The sequence below is a fragment of the Ruditapes philippinarum genome, unplaced genomic scaffold (genome assembly GCF_026571515.1).
Source record: "Ruditapes philippinarum isolate M1 unplaced genomic scaffold, ASM2657151v2 ctg736_1_1_1_1, whole genome shotgun sequence".
Classification (NCBI taxonomy): Eukaryota; Metazoa; Mollusca; class Bivalvia; order Venerida; family Veneridae; genus Ruditapes; species Ruditapes philippinarum.
In genome coordinates, this window is record NW_026865754.1 from 131,068 (window position 1) to 154,680 (window position 23,613).

At 32.0% G+C, this 23,613-nt stretch overlaps 1 protein-coding gene across 1 annotated transcript; it reads left to right on the plus strand.

The window, feature by feature from the left end:
• The first annotated feature begins 11,018 nt into the window (after positions 1 to 11,018).
• On the plus strand, positions 11,019 to 23,608 carry LOC132730190 (uncharacterized). Its single transcript, XM_060716046.1, has 5 exons — positions 11,019 to 11,121; positions 18,872 to 19,242; positions 19,564 to 19,716; positions 19,977 to 20,144; positions 21,966 to 23,608. Exons 2-4 carry the CDS (start codon positions 18,891 to 18,893, stop codon positions 20,108 to 20,110), a joined length of 639 nt encoding a protein of 212 aa, XP_060572029.1. The 5' UTR covers positions 11,019 to 11,121; positions 18,872 to 18,890; the 3' UTR covers positions 20,111 to 20,144; positions 21,966 to 23,608.
• Positions 23,609 to 23,613: the final 5 nt, after the last annotated feature.

A 23,613-nucleotide genomic window follows, 5' to 3' on the forward strand; every position in this document is an offset into this window, starting at 1 on the left:
TGGATCTTGATTTTATATACAGCCATTTCTCTACAGATTGCAATAAATATAGGCCTTCACTATAAAACATGCAATTTCTTAAAATTTAGAATATTTAAATCTTCCCAAAATATAAAAAGCTTAGGGGAACTTGATTTAGCTATCAAATATATTAACAATGAGTCCACTCAAACGCGTATATAACAAATTTGTTAAAGGAAATTTTGCATTTTCAGCATTACAATCTTAGCTTAGATATCAATTTCCTATGTTTGACACGTGGTGTTTTATAACCCAGCCGATATCTAAATGCCGCAAAGACACGTCGAGATAAAACATATCTGACTTGTCAAATATTGAAGGGTCCGACAAAAGTTATATTGAGTGTTTTATTATTTAAGGTTATATCAGCATACAGTGTAACAGATTACAATGTTAGGGTAATTAATGAGGAATAAATAGCTCAGATATAGTGCGATAAATTAAAAAAGTTGGAGTGAATGAATGAAATCGCGAACGTATTCATTTCTGGGCGTTCTATGGTACACTATGTATGGAATTTCGGCATATTTGTATTCAAATCAATTCAGTTCAAGTTTATATGCCATTAAAATCTCACTTTCTTTACATTTCAATACTATAACAAGAGGGACATGATGGCCCTAAAGTCGCTCACCTGTATATAGGCCCCCGGAGCGGGGCCAGTTTAAACCCCAGGGCTTTTATTTGAACAAACTTGGTAGACACCCATTAGAAGATGTTTCATGCTAAACATCTAAGGTCTAGCTTGTTGGGTTTTTTTAAAAGAAGATTTTTTCAAGTCTTTTTCTTTACACATATAGTTAAAAACAATGACACACCTGGGGCAGGGCCAGTTTTGACCCCAGGGCTTTTATTTGAACAATCTTTGTAGACACTTACTAGACAATGTTTCATGCTTAATATCTGAACTCTAGCTATTCAGGTTTTTTCAAAGAAGATTTTTAAGTTTTTGCTATACACATATAAGGAAAATCAATGTCCCCTGGGACGGGGCCAATTTTGACCCCAGGGCTTTTATTTGAACACACTTTGTAGACACTCACTAGAAGATGCTTCGTGCTTAATATCTAAACTCTAGCTATTTGAGTTTTTTCAAAGAAGATTTTGTAAGTTTTTGTCATACACATATAAGGAAAATGAATGACCCCCGGGGCGGGGCCAATTTTGACCCCAGGGCTTTTATTTGAACAAACTTGAAAGACACTCACTAGAAGATGTTTCATGCTTAGTATCTAAACTCTAGCTATTTGTTTTTGTTTTTTTTAAAAAAGATCTTTTAAGTTTTTGTTATAAACATATAAGGAAAATGAATGACCCCCTGGGCGGGGCCAATTTTGACCCCAGGGCTCTTATTTGAACGAACTTGGTAGACATCCATTAGAACATGTTTCATGCTAAATATCTTAGCTCTAGTTCTTTGCATTCTTTAAAAGATTTTTTTTAAAGTTTTTACTATATGCATATAGGGAAAATCAATGACCCCCGGAGCGGCCAATTTTGACCCCAGGGCTTTTATTTGAACAAACTTGGTAGGCACCCATTAGAAGATGTTTCATGCTAAATATCTTAGCTCTAGCTGTTTGGATTCTTTAAAAGAAGATTTTTTAAGTTTTTACTATATGCATATAGGGAAAATCAATGACCCCCTGGGGCGGGGCCAATTTTGACCCCAGGGCTTTTATTTGAACAAACTTGGTAGACACCCATTAGAAGATGTTTCATGCTAAATATCTTAGCTCTAGCTCTTTGGATTCTTTAAAAGAAGATTTTTTAAGTTTTTACTATATGCATATAGGGAAAATCAATGACCCCCTTGGGCGGGGCCAATTTTGACCCCAGGGCTTTTATTTGAACAAACTTGGTAGACACCCATTAGAAGATGTTTCATGCTAAATATCTTAGCTCTAGCTCTTTGGATTCTTTAAAAGAATTTTTTTTAAGTTTTTACTATATGCATATAGGGAAAATAAATGACCCCCTGGGGCGGGGCCAATTTTGACCCCATGGCTTTTATTTGAACAAACTTGGTAGACACTCACTAGAAGATGTTTCATGCCAAATATCTAAGCTCTAACTCTTTGGGTTTTTTAGAAGAAGATATTTAAAGTTGTTTTTTTTTTTGGTTGCCATGGCAACCAGAGTTCTGCATGGAATGGAATTCTTTGAACAACTTTGTTAAAGCTTCACACAAGCAGGTACGTATATTAATATACGTACTTGACACAAGGAACATCCCTGTGAAGTTTCATTATGATCTGCCTTATGGTTTCAGAGGAGATGTCGTTTTAAAAGTGTGAACGGACAACGTACGACGGACGACGGACGAAGAGTGATCCTAATAGCTCACCCTGAGCATATGCTCAGGTGAGCTAAAAAATATATTATACTTATAATGTTGTAAAATACTCAACAAATGAGCAAGAAATAATTGGAAACCATTTTCTTACAGGTGTTCCCTGCTTTATATTAGGGACTTCCAAATTATGATAGTTCAGGAGAGTGATAAACTTGAGTAGCAACAACTATATATAGACATTGGTTAGTCTGTATAGATGTGCAGGCTTGCTGGGTAGTGTATGGGTGACAAATGTCTGTTACATGTAGTTACCAACACTCAAACGGTAAAGAAGTCAAGCATTTTTGGAGCAGACTATTATCAAATTTCGGGATGTCAAGATTTAGAATTTAAAGTTTTGAGCCCGGCCAGAGTGCACGGCTACCAAGGTTTGCCAGACGCTATACCGCATGGTAGCAGAGCATCATCAGCAGGGTTATATAGAGAAAGCAGTGAGCATCAAGGATAAAGTGTTCTTACGTCATATCATTACCATTTTCTCCAGATAGCTGACTCGGATATTATTGATACAAATTAAAATAACATTAGGACATTTCTCATGGTCAAGCTTGACTATTTAGGTTAAAATTTGAGTAAATGAAAATGTATTCATAGCAGTGATGGCTCTATACTGTTGATTGCACGTCATTGCTGTAGTATTTCATTTAATTTTTAAAACTACTAATGAATGGTCCCAATTCTATACATGTACATTATATTAATTCAGCAAGGAAAGGTTATAATATAAGTAGGAAAATGGTACATTTAGAGGTTTTTGAGAAATTACATGTGTATAATAAAACTTCCCTAAATGATGCAATTTTTGTCCCGGTTTCCCAACCGACATTTCCCAATGAACACTGAATATTATAGTGCACGAATTCTTTAGTTTCTGAATACACAGGTGTTGGTTTACTCCAGGAAGTCAATTTTTGAATGATTTATTACATTGCATGAGGTGGCAGAACAAGCTATGAGGTAGCAAACATGCGTTTTTTCTGAACACTGTACTCGCTTATCAACAATGTTGTCTTGTCATTCTTTTTTCAAGACATACAAATATAAAATTAATCATTGGTGGCATTGATTTTCTTAAAATGCTACATAGGGATACAAAGGGAATAATGATAAAAGAAGGGAAAATATTATAATAGATTTTAATGTATGGTTTGGTGGAAAAATGTAGAAATCGTGTAAAAGAATATCCCTGTCAACGATCATAGACTTGTTTACGACATGATGAGAAGTTTTTGAAATAATGAATGACTGTATCTCGGTAAATGAATGATTCAACGAGGAAGATCCTTACACGCTTTTGTAAATAAGTAGCCACTTATGTATGAGAATGTATGGTGTACCATCTGAGTCATCAAACTCATTCATTTATATTTTATATATATATACACGTATAATATATAACAATAGAGTACATAAACGAGACATTAACAAGTGCCTTTTTATTATTTAAACATATTTTATTGCCGAAAAAATAGAAGCTTATACATAAATGTAAAGACAGTTACAACACAATGGTATATTTGGCACAAGGGTTGACCCATAAGTTCTTTCAACATAGGCAATGGGTCATTCCACGTGTCGTGCCTTTTGAACAGTGGTTATATATTTGCACAATATTCAGGCTAACAATATAATTATTCATATCAGTATACACTTTTTATTAGTACTTTTCATTCACAGGTGAAAACGTGAACATCATTACAACATATCTAACCCACCTTTGTCAGAGATCTGACTTTGCGTTGATTAACGTCAATAATATACATACAGAAATGCGGTGCCACGTATCATTATAAGAAGTACTTATCCATGGTCATGTTGATTAAGCCAATTGGTGATTTCTCAGAAAAGAATTCATGGGAAGGTCTAGCTAACCTATTACTAAGAAGACCTATTAGTCATTCACAGACCAATCATATATCTTAAAGGCACATCTCATGATATTTAAAGATCCATTATGTCTCAGAAATGCTTTCATTTTTATTTCTCAGAAACTTTTAAGTTTTTGAAATTTGTTACAGTTTTCAAAAAATTCTCATTTGCCATATAAATGAACTAACTTTTGCTTCCTTTGCTATGTTTGCAATTGGTAACTGTTGTAAATTAGTATTTTGTATGGAAATCAAAATACTACTTTGTTATATTTTGATATATTATCGACACATTACTGTACATGCAGCCTTAACTTCTTACATGCTATAATTCCACTATAAAACCATTATTTAACACATGTTTGAGATTTCTAAAGAATTTAAAAAAAAAATGGATTTCTGAGGCATAACGTGCCTTTACAAACAGTTACTGTTTAGTGATCAACTTGCATTTAAATGATTGATATTGTAAGGTTCGACTATTGCTTTATTTGCCTAAACGATGATTGAAAACTGATTTAATATATTAAGTTGCGAATCACAATAAAAAGTTAGTTTTTATTTGTTTTAGGGGAGGTTCCATATTTATAAACAGATAAAGAAAATTATCCTGATGAAGATTGACTTTTAATTAGTTAAACATACTAAACAAGTTGCGTTTATTTGTTGTTGTTGATCTTTCAATAATACTTTTTTTTATTTGTATAACATAATTAACCAGTGACAATTAAAAGTTTTCCATATAACATATAAGGGAGACTTCTCAAGAACATAATTTCATATACCAATACGGAATTACCTCCCTTAGCGAATAGGTGCCTCCAGATCAATGTAAATTCTTTCTTTATTTTCATTAATAAACAATTCTTATTTGTATTTGAAATTTGCAAAGAAATGATTTAATCTAGTTTCAAGCACTCACTATTAACGGACATTACCGTTAACATCAAAGTATAGAGAAATAGATTTTACTGGGAAAATATGATAATAAAAATAGTATTAACTAAATAATGTCATATTTTTCATGGAAATTTATGCAAACTGTCATTTAAATTAAGAATACTTAAACATTCCTGTAACTATAAAAACAATGGTGAGATTTTTAAATTTAAAACTAATTAATTTAACTGAAGGCGTGCACACAAATGCCAACAAATACCCTTTTAGACAAATATATGCGTGTTCCCAAGGAAAAAGAGGTGGGGTGCCATGTTTAGATATCAACCATTTTAGAAACAGCGAAATAAGTTGCACGGAAGCGGCATTTCAGGTAAAAAATCTAATAAAAGTACATCTCTTTCTAGAATGTTTTCAGATATTGCAAAATTTAAAAATGAATGCATTCACTCGCTTTCAACAAATTTTGATAGTGTTGCAATTTTTACCTACCAATATAATCTTATCTAGTACCAAAACTCATGTCTCCAGTACTTACTTTCTGAAATGTGACTCATTGGTGAACATTTTTCTTTTTTTCCTTAAAAAAGAAAAAAAAGACACACGCACACATTGCATATCAATATAAACAGCGGGCAGTAAATGTGCATAATTAAATCAGTGTACTAATTAGGTTGTCTCCCTTCAAATTATCAAATTGGGAGCCTATAGGGGGCAATATACAATTATCGAGGTTTGTCGGCAAACAACTAGTTGAGTCACAATCAAAACCTAATAAACAAGCCTGTAATCACACACCTGAAATAAATGCATTTCAAAATAAACATAGCCATGACATTTCGTTTGAACACTATCGATGACAATCCATATAATATAGAGCTGAAATTAGAAATAGGTAAGAACAATATAAGCAAAAAGAAAATATTCGTGGACAGAAAGAGAGGGTTTACAAGTTTTTTTCACAAAACAAACTCTTCATTGTAAAGGGAGAAAACTAGTATAAATATGAACACTATAACATACCGGGGTTGCCTCCCTTCTTATAAATTGCATTAACGAAATAGAATGTTTCATATACAAAATTTATACAAGTCCAGATTCTAGTTTCCTTGATAAGAAGTCTTGTTTTCCATTGTTTTGTCTAGAAAAGTAATGACAAAAAATGAATAAATAATTAAATATACATGTATTACCTATTTGAAAATTTAAAAATATTCAAAAAATATATATACTGCAGTATATCAGTCAAGCTGAAATTACAAAGAGAGTGAATTGCATCTTATTTTTCGCTATCTCAGTACGTCTGTATACCCTTTAGATTGTTGAAACGATGCATTTGAAGAATATTATTTTCCCTCAACATACGGAGACGCGTTTCGCTCCTTATTCAGCACGTGAATTTCTTCATAGCGTGGTAAAATCATTTAGCGCTTGGAACATGTAAAAAATGTAAATTTTAGAGATTTAGTTATGTATGAGATGTCTGGTTCATAAATATTGTGTAAGAATGCACGTTTATACGTCATCAAATGACAAAAAGTAATGGATTTCATATGACATAATAATTATGACGGTATATTTTTTGTTGATTAATTCGCAAGTACACTCATCTATTTCCAATTTAAGTAGCTTACAACAAATTAAACCTTTATGTTATAACTGTTTGTTTTTGTTGTTTATTTACTATGTATATCACTTATAATGTTTTGTGATCACGTTGTCCATCGGGTACGCATTGAGAGGATAAATAGCTGACTCATTATTCATATGTTCGCATCTCAAAATTATTATGGTATAAAATAACTTAAACACAATTCTAGCCTCTTAAAATTAAAGTACCACAAATATACGTATCTAGAGACTCAAATATCTATTATAATTAAAATCTGTCCCTTATTTGTAATGTTCATTCGAACCTAACGCAACGAAATGAGTACTGAGTAATTAGCAATTCCAACCATTTACATGTCGCCAAAAACATTTAAATATACTATGATTTTTAAAGTGTTTTTCTAGACGACAGTGGTCTAGTTTTGCTTAGTTCAACGAACTTTATTGGTTTCCTGTTCATTATTTTATTGTCGTAGCAGTGTTGCTTTTATGATGTGTGGCGCCCTTTAAATTCAGATGCGATATTTTATTTTCGTACAGCTCAGTACGGAAGCCTCCTGGTGCCACTTCATAATGTTCTATAAAAAAATAACTCCAACGTAGGAAAAAAGCCTAATTAGGAGTTATAACTCCTACGTTGGAGATAAAAAAAACTAATTAGGAGTTTATCTCCTACCTAGGAGTTTATAAGTTTCACTTTAGAGTTATATACTCCTTATTAGGCATTTTTATCTCCTACGTAGGAGTAAGTAATAGAAAGAGCACCGAAACACGAGGCTATCTGATTTGTACGAGGGGGCGTAGCCCCCGAGTATTAATCAGATTGCCGAGTGTTTTGGTGTTAAACATAAAAACACGTTCCCTGTTGTCACAATATGAAACCCCAGATAAAAGTAACCAATGAACGAGCATCTGAATATCATATTTCTGTCGCGTTTCCTTTCTCTGCCGTCACAATAAGTAAACCCCAGCAAAAATGAACCAATCAATAGGCGTGCTCAGGAGTGCGGGTAACTAATACCTGCACTCCAGTTAACGCACTGTGCATGTATATGTATACGATTTAACTCTGGCACATTTTCAACAGAAAGGTCCCCAAACTATGATACAATCTTTTTTTATAGAACATGTTAAATTGGCACTAGGACGCTTCCGTAGTTCAGAGTCATATTTTTGTGCGTTTATTACGATAAATAAAAGTTGTGCTTACAATTATACAATTTTAATTTCGAAGGTAATTTACAAAAGGGGAAATTACGGTTTTCTAGTCTGTTTTTTCTACTCCCCATTAATTTAGAACATGTTTGCCTGCTTTGTTAAATGTCCTTTGACAAATAACTGGTGTCTGTGACTAGAAGAATTCATTACCACTTATCCTTTTAATTTTTTTTATCTTTTAACACCATAAGCCGCTTTTATTAATCCCACAATATCTTATTTCAAAATAATATAAGCTCGAATGATGTGATGTGCGTTGTGAGTGGGGTCGGGGTGGGGATAAGGGAGGGGGGCTGGGTATCAGTTGGCACTAACTGCTGACATCCATAACCCAGCTGCTCCAAAGCTGCCTTGCAATAATGTTATTGTGGTTGGATCAGGCGACAATCATTGGTTCTCTCCTCGCCGCCAATGGCTTGGATGCTTGACCTTGAAGTTGAGATGTGCATATCACCAAATATGGCCTTGTTTGCTTATTTTCGTGTAGTTATGGCTCTATTTGTCAATTTGAAACAGCGTTTATAGTAACACAAACTATTTGTTCGGGGCATTGTTCAACAACTACATTGTGTGATTAGCATTGCTCGAACTGTCCAGGATGTTCATACTCTAAGAGTTAGCTGTGTATTATAAAATACAGACATAGGTCCAGTCCAATTTTCCTTAATCTAAATAGATATCACGTAAAACGTCTACAGTAACCAGTTTATTAAAGTCTTTTTGATGGGTTTTGTGGCAGCTTTTCAGAAGAACTCCGGTGCACATTTGTTCAAAATCTCAGACACAAGTAATCACCTGGCTCGAAGCACTAACCTACCGGGACTTTTACCATTAGATAACGAAGGCCAATCACAAGAACCAGAGATATAGAGTATCGATACATTAACGCGTCATGTCATAAGAATTGATCATGCTACACAAATTTCACATTTATCATGCAACTGCTATGGTAACTGCCCGATAACACTTGCCTGATAATTATTTTTGATATCAGGTCAGTAACCTGATATCAAAAATTAGCCCCGCCCATTTTAACGGACTTTTTCAATTGCTTAATATATTCTCATTTTCATCAGCATGTGAATTCTACAATGTAATCTCATACCCTTAAAAGTCTTGAATCAATATGCGAAATTTTCTTATCTATTATTTCGATTTCAATTACGAATAAATTGAGCACCAACTAAATGAAGTGACGTCATAATTTATATTGCAAATGACATCATAGATGTTCACGTCGTAGGCCTACTATACATGTAATCATAACAAACATACTAGACGATTTTCTTTGAGAACTTGTAAATGTTTACTTTATTTCGCCGGATTATTATTTAATAAGTGAACAAATTGTTTCGTTTAAAAAATAAGACCCATGTTTGTGTAGCTTGTGTTTGATTGCCGATTTGACTTTTCTTTGATTGACATTATCGTGAACTTTGGAATTTGACAATTCAAGACAAAAATTGGAGTAAAGTTTATGTGATTCTAGAGGCGGATTTTTGGATCGATGTTTAAATTAAAGGTAAGAATGTTATCGTATTAGCTAGGCCTACATTCTGTTGTATCTTTTATCCGAGTCGAAAGAAAAAATGGCCGCCAAATTCTAAGTTTCAGGGGCGGAGGGATTTGTTTTCAAGAATTATTTCTTTGAACAAAAATCCCCCATTTTAACGAAATTCGCTATTTAAAAGAAGATTATTTTGTTATTTTGACAGTTATTATGTGTTACATGATAAATAGAAAAACATGCTACTGTCTTTTGATATCAATTTTATCAGGCTCGGCTGATATGGGCAGAAAGGGCTCGGCAAGCCTCGCCCTTTCTAGCCCATATCAGCCTCGCCTGATAAAATTGATATCAAAAGACAGTAGCATGTTATTCTCCTATTTACACAAATTTCACATGTACACACATTTCACATTTAGAGTCTACCACTGCTGTTGATAAACAGACTTAAAATGAATAGACGAAACGGAATTGTAAATGTGACAGGCCCTGTTTAATTGAGCCTGCTCATGGACGGTAGTGGCTACCAGCCTCCCCAACCACCCCAACCTTCCTAGCACAGTCAGAACTCAACATATTATATAAATGGTGTTTAATTCTAAATTTAGAAAGACCTGCAACAAGCCTCCGATAATTGCAATTTTGGTTTTCTTTATTTTCTTCATTACCATACACTGTGTATATTTTCAATGATATAAGCCAACACCCACGTCCATCTATATAATGTTGACGATGCATCACTGATGTAAGGTAATTGTATACCATCATATCGCCACTGATTCATATGATTTAAGAAAGTTTGTATTACATGTATATACACAGATACAGAAAATCTAGACAATCTTTGTCATTGTAAGGAGGCTGTAATATTCAATAGCCTTTTAGCATTTTTTATCAATATTATTAATGTCACTTTTTTATCGTAGAATTATTTTCTTTTTCTGATGGTAGCTGCCTGCGTTCTTTTAGCGCGCAAACAATTAGCCAATGAAATATCGCGTTACAAGTTTGCGTGTTATCCTATGATTCAAATTATCTAAAACAGTCTTTGAACAGCCTCAATCAAACCGAGCCTGCAGCATTTTCAATTTTGTCGTTTTGGTCGTTCTTTGGGGATTCTGCTTTATCTAAATGTCTATACCATACATGTTTTCACATAATTTTATATTAATTACGCTTGATATGCCATTGTTGTATCATTGCAAAACTACATGTGCACGGTAATAACATGAGTAAAAACAGAAGTAAATAAGTACAACATTATTAATAATTGCGCTAATAAGATAGTTTGTGGTCATTTTTCAACATTTTATGTTAAATATGTATGTATAAATATATGATATAGTTTTATTTCATGTATAAATTACATGTACTTTGATTTCTCATTTACCGATGACAAGTATCGATTGATTCACACCTGTTAATTAATGCGTTATTTGCTAGACGCACCAAACGTAATGACCAATTGGTGATTTTTATGAGCACATGCTTTGACCACGACGTAATTATGGTCATTTTTGACGTTTCTTCATCCCTCACAGACGCTCAGAGGATACGCGAACGGTCACGAAAAAATATTTTTGACTTTATTATATATTTGAACTGTTCAGCATACACGTTGTCTGGATTGTATGACAAAACACGTAGGTTTAATTTATTTCTTTATATTTTTATTGTTTAAAGCAGAATATAAAATAAAATGACCAGATTGGAAATAATGATTTTAATATAAGTATTAAAAAAACTGAATTATATACTCTAAAGATTTAATTGTATGACAAAAATGCCAAATAATATACACAATACTTTTTATGAAAATTGTCAGAAAATGTAATTATGATGCCTAAACCTTTTTTCGTTTATTTTTTACTTTATGAACGAATTTTGCTTAACTTTGTTTATAATTTTTCTTTATAATAGTAGTACAAATCCTGAAATTGATTAACTGATCTTCAAAAATCCAATTATCTTTTATTGAGGAAATTCTTTTGGTTTGATCAAATCTACATATTTATGATGCATTTATGGTTTATTTTCATTAACTCCATACTTGAAATATGGCAAATAATGATGATAGTCACTTACTGTTTAAGGGTCCGGTCACGGGTTCGAACCCTATTCTGAGAACGACCATGTTTCCTCATATGACACCAATATTGGTCAGTTTCAGGAAGCGGGCCGAAAATTTTCTAATTTTCTGATAAAAATGAATTATAACCTACTTAGTAATGAGTATCGTTTTTATGCCACTCACACAATAATTTATACTCTTTGGAATATTTGAGATTTCATTCTCATCGATAAGATATATTCAATATTCGAATGAATGCAAAATAATTGTTTCAAAATATAGCCAGCATTTCAACAAACAAATTAAATGTTATCAATTTTTTTCCATGCAGAAGTGATTGTTCTATCATTTTATTGGTGTATGCGTCGCTATATAGAATTTAAACAAGTGTCCCAAATATGCTTATAATTTTTCGTACAATGTTTACAAAATTCAATTCGATCAATTACCAGCTTCTATGATTGTGATGTTAAAAGTAAATTAAGGGGATACCACAATTTTTCGACATGACAGGATAAAATTTTCCCCATAGTTTGTATACTATCTGAAGAAGATCTGTGTCCAAGGTAATAAAGAATTGACCAAAGCTCAAACTTAAATCTATTTATTCAATTAGTCAACAATCCAGCACAGAGTGTATATTTACAAATGAAACTCTTGAAATTCGAGACAGAACTCAGAAAAAAATATAACCTCGACGCCTAAACATATAACTTGTATGTAAATTGTCTGATTATTGGCTCGCTCCGTGTTACCAGAATGATCGTTTCGCGCAAAGTGACTCGAACAAATAAAATGCGTTAAAACGATTTTAACTGAAATCTAGATTAGAGTCGCACACAATTTGATTTTCATTTTGATAATATGTATATCTATTTACTATCATTTGTATACATTTTTAACTATCCCAGTTGATCTACGCATCTTTATGTTGTTTAAGCCTTTAAAGTTCTCATGTTTAAAAAAAACAATAACAAATAACATTTTTGGTTCCGTCACAGTTTTCTTATTTGATAACATTTCCTGCCTTTAACGTTACCCTAAATAAATATGTAAAGAACAGATTTTTTCCAATATTTCACGTATTAATATCATATATTTATAAGATAAAAACATAAAAACCCGCCTTGATAAACAAATCTTGCGTAAACAAGTAATAAATTTTAATATCAGTAAATATCGAATGTCGTATTTTTATGAACACCTTTTGTTATTTCAAAAGTACTAACCTTTTCAAACTGCAATTTACAATTCACATAAGTGTTCTTACATAAGGTTATTCAGTTAGATAAAAAGAAATAATGAAAATACTCTAAAACAAAATGTTAATTTACTTGTTACATCATATTTCTAAATTTCGGACATACAATTAAAACTTTGATAAAACTGTTTTGTATATATAAAACTTCACTTGAGATGAATAAGCCTAGTGTTTGAATGCAAAAAGGTGTCCAAAGTTTAATTATATGGCTATGGGTGGACCCTTAAAGTAAACGATATGTACTTAGAATCTTAAGTTTTTTTTTCCATGTTATTTTCCCATTTAAAGGCACATTATGCTTAAGAAATCCCATACTTTTTTTAATTCTTTAGAAATGTCAAACATGTGTTTAATTATGTCTTAATAATGAGTTTAGAGCACGTTACAAAAAAACCTGAAGAAAGTAGCACTGAACATGCAGTAATGTGTCGTAAATGTAACAAAAGGTAAACAAAGTAGTATTTTGACTTCCATACAAAATTCTAATGTGATAAATGGCTATATTTTTTATAAACGGTAACAAAATATCTGAAATAAAAAGGTTTTAGAAATAAATTGATAGCATCTCTAAGGCATAATGAGACTTTAAATGCTGTATTGTGTAAAACCAATTGCAATACCTTAGCAAAGATCTTTATTATATCATTGATAATGACGACAACGACGAGAGAGATGACAAAGATGGCGAATACGCCATATTGATTGTGATTATGAAGATGACAACGAATGACGTTGGCGATGACTTCATATTGATAAAATTGATGATGATGATGATGATGACGATGAAAAACATTGACGATGACGACATAACTTTGATGACCATTTAGATGATGACGACGACGATAAAACTGGGGACGATGCTGCGGAAGACGATGACCATGAAGAAAGCGGTGATGATACCTTTATGCATAAATTACAAACATTGTTATAGAAAATGCTATAAATGGAATGTTTTATATGTATATGGTGAGCAACAACTTTACTAACCATTTATAAATGGTGATTAAGAAGACTCAATGATCACAAAACATGATTCAGGTAAAACTATATGATATCGTGAGAAACATATGGAAAATAGGTAATCAACGTCAGCCACACTCGTATTAAAGCGCTCAGCCTTGCCGTCGTCTGTGGGATGACCGTGTTTTATTGATATATTCATGCGCGGCAAGCAGTAGTGTCATTATCAACTAATAAATCGATCCATCGATTGGAGAAATCTGTAGTTTAAGAGAAATCAAAAACAAAAAAAAAGCAAAAAATAGTTATAAAAAGAACCTGATAACTTCTAATCATTTTCCGAATGGGTGATGTGCTTTTGATTTTTTTTTCTTCTATGCCAAAATATATGTCTTATCGTTATATCTATTTTATTATCTATTATTTCTTACGAATACGTGATACATGTTAAGAGGTAATAAGAAATTAATTGTATTGTTTTTCAAAGGAAGATCAAATGGGCATGAACTTGTTAAAGACACATTATAATCAATGTAAATAACATTTAAAATCATCAATTGCGATAATTAAATAAAAATTGATTGTTGAAATATATGTTCAAAGGGGACAGATATCTTCTTTCCTATATCGTTATTTTCAAGACAAGATAAATTTGATATAGGAATTTAAATGAGTTATATCGCTGATGGTATAACTTTGATATCAAAAAATTAAAACTTGTATTAGGTTTGCTACTTAATTTCTATATTCGAATTTACAATTAATAGTAAACAGTTATATTTATGTTTGTATTTTGAATGAAAATAGTGGCTAAATTAAAAGAAAAGGATTTTAATATAAAATTTTATATATATATATATATATAGAGAGAGAGAGAGAGAGAGAGAGAGAGAGAGAGGGGGAGGTGGTCTTTGAGTTTATGTTAAAATGTTTAGAACTGGACTGGAGTGCCATTTTTCTTGACACTGCAAAAATTTGGATTTGGACACTAGAATCGTATTTCGGCGGATTGCTCGGTTTTAACAAAAATCATCGTACAGTGCATTAATTATAAATTAACATAAAAAATGTGCATGTACTAAACGCAGTTGTCACTCAAGGAAAAACATATATTATAAATAAGATTAGTTTGTTAGTTGTCTCACAATCTGGATGAGATAATAACACTGTACCTGTCAAAACGTTTATTTTGTGTCAATATTTTTGTATGCTGTCAGTTTTCTTACCTGACTAATTGAGGGCGACAAGGGCGTCTTTTTATTGCTACTTCGCACACATTATAAGAAACCTTAAAAAGAGAGCAGCTAAAGTATTTATTGTATCTGTTTATTGTGTATCTATTTTATCTATTTTTATAACGCCCTATCCGACATGGGTTCGAATCCAATCTGTGAATTTGAATTCTCTAATGTGAGAACTATCCACCTAGCTTATGGAATGTAGGTGGTTCTACTCAGGTGCCAGCTCGTGCCTGAAATAATGAACCTGAGGTCTTCCTCCATCAGTAACTTTTCTATCTCTGGCGGCTTACACTTTGATTATTATTATTTGTAATTTTAAGCGTAAATCTCTATTTATCTGTCGCTAACATTTTTATAATTTATAATTCTTTTCCCGTATAACGTTTTCAAGATCCTTTTAAGTACGTTTTTTTGTAACTTATAATAACGCTACATTAATAGCACATATATTTCCTTTTGTGACTTGCTTTTATCACGTTTGATAAAATCTTTAAGGGTATTTTATCATATCTTAAAGCGCATTTCTATCACTTCTTTAAGCGTATTTTTACCAAACTTTTAAGCGTATTCTATCACATCTTTAAGCGTATTTCGAACACATTTTATGCGTATTTTTATTACATAATTAAGCGTATTGTTATCACATTTTAAGCGTATTTTTTATCAAATCTTTAAGCGTATGGGACAACAATAATCTTGAAAATGAGACCATTGTGCCAACATCATTTATGGTGTATAATCAATGCCATAGTTACTCTTTTGTCTTAAATATAGAAATACTCAAATAGAACAGTGTCATATTATTGTTCTTATCTTATTGAAACGTATATGTTAACACCCCTTGAGTGCATGTATTATTTTATTCTATTTTTTTCTTTTAAATGTACTTTTTATAATTAAACAAGACCTTTTAATGTTCAACCTTTTACATACCTTCAGATCATGCATTTTTTTCACGACTAATTAACTCACTTGGAGATTTAGACGTACGCATTAATATATTTGAGCCGCGTCACGACAAAACCAACGTAATGCGTTTGCGACCAGCCTGCGCATCCGCGCAGTCTGATCAGGATCCATGCTGTTCGCTTACAAACCCTATTACAAGTAGAGAAACTGATAGCGAACAGCATGGATCCTGATCAGACTGCGCGGATGCGCAGGCTGGTCTGGATCCATGCTGGTCGCAAACGCACTATGTTGGTTTTGTCGTGACACGGCTCATATATTTTTTCCTTGAGACAAAACATTGAAACGTTGTCACTTAAATGTTATGAAATATGCCACGTCGGAACATATTCTACTTCTCTATCGTACCGGTAGTTACGTAATGTTCCGTTTTTATTTAAGAGTTTTTATTTCGGTATAAAAGAAGCAAAATTGTGTTTATTTCTCACATATTTTACGGGATTTTGTGAGTGAATAAATAAATTTTATTGTAAATATTTTCTATAAATGTTATAAATATTAATAGGACAGCAGGTAAATATCATACTATGTGAAATTATCTCTAAGAAATGTTCCGAGAAGATAAATTATAATTATTAATTATTATTAATTATTATTAATTATTAATTATTATTATTATTATTATTATTATTATTATTATTATTATTATTATTATTATTATTATTATTATCAAAAATAATTTTGGTTATATGTCGGTAAGCTAAAATTTGAATATCTTTAATTTGATAACTTCAAACTGGATAAATTTGAAAGAAAACATTCGAAGTTTTAGACATGACATTCAAAACATTATATGGCATATATGAACAGTTTATAATAGCTGACACGGGTTAACAAAACATTATATGGCATATATGAACGGTTTATAATAGCTGACACGGGTTAACAACAAAACATTATATATGGCATATATGAACGGTTTATAATAGCTGACACGGGTTAACAAAAACATTATATGGCATTATATGAAACGGTTATAATAGCTGACACGGGTTAACAAAACATTATATGGCATATATGAACGGTTTATAATAGCTTTGACACGGGGTTAAACAAAAACATTATATTTTGGCATATATGAAACGGTTTATAATAGCTGACACGGTGTTAACAAAACATTATATGGCATATATGAACGGTTTATAATAGCTGACACGGGTTAACAAACATTATATATGGCATATATGAACGGGTTTATAAATAGCTGACACGGGTTAAACAAAAGCATTATATGGCATATATGAACGGTTTATAATTAGCTGACACGGGTTAACAAAACATTATATGGCATTCATGAACGGTTTATAATAGCTGACACGGGTTAACAAAACATTATATGGCATTCATGAACGGTTTATAATAGCTGACACGGGTTAACAAAACATTATATGGCATATATGAACGGTTTATAATAGCTGACACGGGTTAACAAAACATTATATGGCATATATGAACGGTTTATAATAGCTGACACGGGTTAACAAAACATTATATGGCATATATGAACGGTTTATAATAGCTGACACGGGTTAACAAAACATTATATGGCATTTATATGAACGGTTTATAATAGCTGACACGGGTTAACAAAAACATTATATGCATTATATGAACGGTTTTATAATTAGCTGACACGATAATAATAAGCTGCGGTTTAACAAAACATTATATGGCATATATGAAACGGTTTATAATAGCTGACACGGGTTAACAAAACATTATATGGCATATATGAACGGTTTTATAATAGCTGACACGGGTTACCAAGGTACATTTTATTTCAAGAATAGAACAGAACAGAAAAAAAAACACTGTTTTATACGAAAGACCGGTGGGGACATTTCAACTTCATGAATTCACGATTTCAACTTCACGAATTCAACTTCATGAATTCACGATTTCAACTTCACGATTTCAACTTCGTGAAGTTGAAAAATCGTGAATTCGTGAAGTTGAAGTCGTGAATTCATGAAGCTGAATCGTGAATTCGTGAATTCCGTATTTTGAAAACGGGAATGCGCGAAGTTTAAATTGTGAATTCATGAAGGCCCTACCGGTCTTTCGTAATTTTAAGAGAATGTCAGTTCTGAAGAAAACTACTTGCATTTAACGACGTGGTTATGTATGCATCGAAATTTCAATCATTTTTAACCAAGATAACTATCAAACAATCCAGTGAATTGACAATAACTAGAAACACATTGAGTTACTTAACAAAACTATGATCACATAGATTTATTAAACAATAATTAGCATCACATAGATATATCTGACAATAACTATATACGATCAAATTGCCAATGAATAGGATCACATTGATTTATCTGACATTAACTAGGAATTAATGTATCTGGCAAAAACAAGAATCAAATTGATTTACCTGGCAATAACAAGGATCACTTTGATTTTTTTCTGACGATAACTAATATCAAATTATCAATGATTTATCTGACAGTAAATCGGGCCACATTGATTTATTTAACTTAAACAAGGACTACAATTATTTATTTAACAATAACCAGGATAACACTGATTTATCTGACAATAACTAGGATCCCATTGATTTATCTGACAATAACTAGGATCACATTGATTAATCTGACAATAACTAGGATCACATTTATTTATTTATCAGTAACTAGCATCGCATTGAATTGTAACTGGAATTACATTGATCAATATATCAAACAACTTAATAGAATATTTTTAAAAAGGTTCCTTTTAAATGGCGACTATTTTGCTGCTAGGCATAGACAATTAATTTTATCTATTTATTAGAACAGAAGTGCTACAAAACGTTGTGTAAGTCTGCTTCAGTGTATACTTATATATTTCTTACTGCACATATCATAATTAGTAGACGGCATGTTATCTTTTTTTGTCTGTTTCAGTTTGTAAAATAGAACAAAAATGCAAGCGCAATTATTGATCACTTGTGCGGTTGTGTCATGTTTGTTGTTTGGCACAGCGGCACAAAGACGGACGTTTGCTTACGAGAGAAAGCCTACAATGTTTGATGCATTGGCTAACATGGCTAATAACGGAGGTTTCGGTGGTAGCGTTGGTGTTACAAGAAACGGAGGTTCCAACGGTAACGGTGGCCTGACTGGAGACATGGCTTCTAGAAGAAATATTGGCATAGTGAGTAACGGTGGGGGCAATGGTAACGAAGCTTTAGCCAACGCACTTCGCCTAGCTAATACTGGAGTTATGAATGGTAACGGAGCCGCTCTTCAAAATTTGTTCAACCAACCAACAGAGGGTAAATTTCGTAGTATAAATTCTACTCGATAACAACTAAGTTCTAAAATAGATTTACATTTTTCATTTAAACATTGAATCATGAATAATTACTATTTTACTAACAAGTTGTTTTTTGTATTGATTATATTAAAAAATATTCAAAATACGAATAACAACTAAGAATTATTAATGTTCTTAGACAATATTTGTAACGTAAATTTACATGTTGTGACATATATCTGTATCGGATTTGTTGATTATTTAGAGATTAGTAATGCTGTCATAGTTTAAAATGTGAAACGTAATTTGCAAGCTATGTAACGTATGTTGCATATTCTAGTTCCAGACTGTCCTCTTGAAATTCACCCTGATACAGAGTCTATGTTCATCATGAGAAGCCCGCTCGGTGACCCTGAGCCAAGAACCTGTCCACCGGGCACATACTTCCTGAGATCAGTGTGCTCCTGTGTAAACAGACCACTAGACAGCAAAGGTAACGTAATAAATTTGAATTCTTTATTCTCGCACAGATTTGCGTAGAGGTGGCGTAGTGGTTACTAGCCAGGAATCGTGCGGTTCTGTCTTTGGACTGGAGAGTGGTTTAAAGTATCCCCAAGGATTCATCATAATCGAGCCAAAAAAAAAGAAATGTTTTAAACATGTTTGAAAAGCAAAGTTTAATTTCAAGCCATGTAATTGGATATGGATATTTGTTGGTGGTTGTAAAACGTTTTTTCTTTTAATTCTTTTCAGAGTGCAACTTGCGACCTTCAGCTATAGGTCAAGGATGGTACGAGGAGAATGTATTTGGCGTCTGGGTACAGAGACCATGTGGCCCGGGCTCAGCCTATAACCCGACAACTTGTGACTGTTCTCTCACTTTGTAAAAACGTGTCATGTTATACATTTTATCTATTTTCGGTACGTATTTTATTTAGAAACATATCCATTTTGAGATCGTCCAACTTCGGCACATAACGCCATTTTCGTGTCCTTGAAAAGATTTTACCAGCGTCTGTAACTAGAATAAGATCAACAACATTTTTTTTGTCATCTAATCACATCCATAGTAAACGTCATACAGAGTAGACCGGATTCATGCAGTCTTTTGTTTGTTTACTAAAGATAAATGCAACGTTTTGGCGGTTATTGATATATTCTTTAAACAAATACGTATGAATGTTGTCAACCATAAAGTGTTGTTTAAAATACATGTTTACCTTCAAGACATTACATTCAATTTGACACGTTTGAAAAAAGTTTATCTTTACGTTAAAAGACTTTTTGGGGAGAATAAAAATCAGAACATGTTACAAAATGGAAAAAATTTTAACGTTTTGGTTGCCTTTTTTAATTGTGTTTCGTAAATAGGTTTTTGATCTGAATATTTATTGGGTTTTGTAAAATTAGCAAGACAAAACTTTTTTATATAGCTGCAAAAAAACAAAATTTTCTTTTTCTGTTTTATCACCATTTGTGTTGCAGGGATGCGGGGGGAAATAAAAATTCATATTTCTTTTAAAAAATAAGAAAGGAAATTGCCATATAAATTAGAGAGACTAGAAGTACGTTGCGTAAATTACTTATCGCACAGATGTAATTTATTTTGCTAGGTCTGTTATTTATGTATGTTATAAATGGACCTAAGTACGTCCAAATACAAGTAACAACGTCATAGCATTAATATATATAATTAACTAATAGTATATGCGCATTTTAGAAGAAAACATGTCTTGACAAAACCTGATAATGCTGGAATTGTATAAGTATGTGTGACGGTGGTTTATATGAAATGAGCCGCGTCACGACAAAACCAACATAATAGGTTTGCGACCAGCATAGATCCAGACCAGCCTGCGCATCCGCGCAGTCTGATCAGGATCCATGCTGTTCGCTTACAAACCCTATAACAAGTAGAGAAACTGATAGCGAACAGCATGGATCCTGATCAGACTGCGCTGATGCGCAGGCTGGTCTGGATCCATGCTGGTCGCAAACCCATTATGTTTGTTTTGTCGTGACGCGGCTCAAATATATATGGCTGTAATACGCTTCATGGGAAGTGATAAATAACATGAATACAGTTTATAATTTTGACAAAAAGTTACATAATAACTTATCCTACATTGTATATTCTATAACGGGCGAGTTTAGAGTATTTCTTGTGGTATCAAGACAATCCACCCTGATTGGCTTTAACATAGTTGGTTTTAACAAAAATGAACCAATGGCTTCCCAGCTGACTGATCTTGATCATAAATTTGGTTCTTATTGTATAATTAAATTGTCATTAATAAATTTCATCCAAAAATAAATTGGTTTATTTTAAAATCTGTTTATTATTACATTTTGTAATGTGCAATACTATTGCAGTGTAATATGATCTTGTTTACAACAATGAAAATTTTGAATGTTGTCATAAGTAAGACTTGTCAATACTAACATTGCAGAACCCTACGGCAAGTCAATCTACCAATGACAAAATTTGTTCGTAAAACATTGGTACCATTGGTAAGCCAATGATAGGTAAACAAAAGTTATCCATGCATTTACTCTGCTGAACGCATGCTGTTTTGCTGTCGCTGGAACAGAAAAGATAAATATTGTATCCATATTTTTCTTTGGATAAAATATGACTTGTTCCAAAGAGAAAATTGAATTACTAAATATAACTGATAACATATTATTAATTCGATGATCTGAAAAATGGACTCATAAAATATATTATTCCTTGTCTTTCAGTTGAGCATCACATACGAGACAATACGTTTATTTGACGCCACGGATGCTGTCCGGTCGACTGGCAGTCTTCAATGTTTTTTGACCTATAACTAAGAAGGTCATATACATGAAATTGTGTAATAATGCCATTTTGATGTATTTTCTATAACATATTTATTATTATTATTATGTAATATGATGTATTTATGGCTTTTTAAAGATATGTTATGCTCAGATTTTAAACTTAAAAATATTCAAAATTTGCTACACAGTCTTTTTTTAAATATGAAATAAACATGTTTTGACTTCAAACGAAATAAATATCTTATGTTTTAAAATCTACAATATTAATACATAGTATCATTAAAAGAACTGGGAAGGGCAATTTTTACGGGAATGAAGCTCCTCATACATAGTGTATATTCATTTTTCATTCAAATTAGATATACATGTATTTAGTAGGAATTTCATACATGTCAATAATTTTTTTACGATAAAAGTATCTTACTGAAAAATGAGCATAGCATATCTTTAAATAACTGGGGCTAAAAACCACTCCGGGATCCGGGGGTGGGAGTGGGGAGTGTCCTTTTTGATGTGGCTAACGTAAAAGAATATCTTAAATGACTTCGGTGGCAATTTGCATGGTTATTTATCATCTATCTGTATATGTATGGACTCAGTTTTTCTGTTACTAAACTCTTATACTGGGCGTCAGAATTATTTCCACTGGCGCCAAAGTGTTCAGAAAATTTAGTTGTTCTTTTTTAATTAAAGGCCCATTAGAATGCCTCAGAAATGCCTTAAAATATTAATTCAAATTTCTCAAATATTTTTATTTTTGATGCCTGTTATAGTTTCCAAAAAGTTACTCATTGACCAATTACCTGAACCGTCTTTTACCCTTGTTCCTTTTTCGCAATCAGTACAATTACTGTACATAGTGATTTAGTATTTTGTTATAACTACTTTTATGATAAAAATAAAATTATATTTTAACGAGTTTTATGACGTATGATACACCTTTAATAACAACTTTATGATTTTTTTATAAGAATTCACCGTTTAAAATAACATTAAATGGTTCATGAATGTACTGTTTGTTATTCAATAAAATGCAATATTTTATGATACTTTCATGTCTAAAATTAAAACTATTTTCTGAAAAACTAATATAAAATCTATTTCAGACAATTTTTTAATAAAAGTAGTCAAATAAAGAACATCTTTTTAAATGTTTTTTAGGCTATATTTCTGATGAAATATTATTATAGAAGTTATTAAATAAATAGTAAAACTATATATTTTCCATAATCTTATTGTCGATTCTTAAAATAGTTGTAATATAGAATTCATCTATTATATAACATACGTGAATATTGTTAATAAACATTTAAAATGTACCGGAACAAAATATTATGTTGTTATTTTAAGTAGTGGTTTTGCCGCTTAGCAATGATTTCTTGCGTGCGCCATTTGCTTCATACAGGCATTTTGGAAGTATTCTTTTTCTACATTCAATAAATATTATCTTGCAGCAGATACATAGCTTTATACCCTTTAATTTTTTAATTTATAGCTCCCATGAGAATAAAAGCAAAAACATATTTATACGTTTTACCACTGTAAATATTATATAGTGTCATTAAATTATTCATTAATCACATGT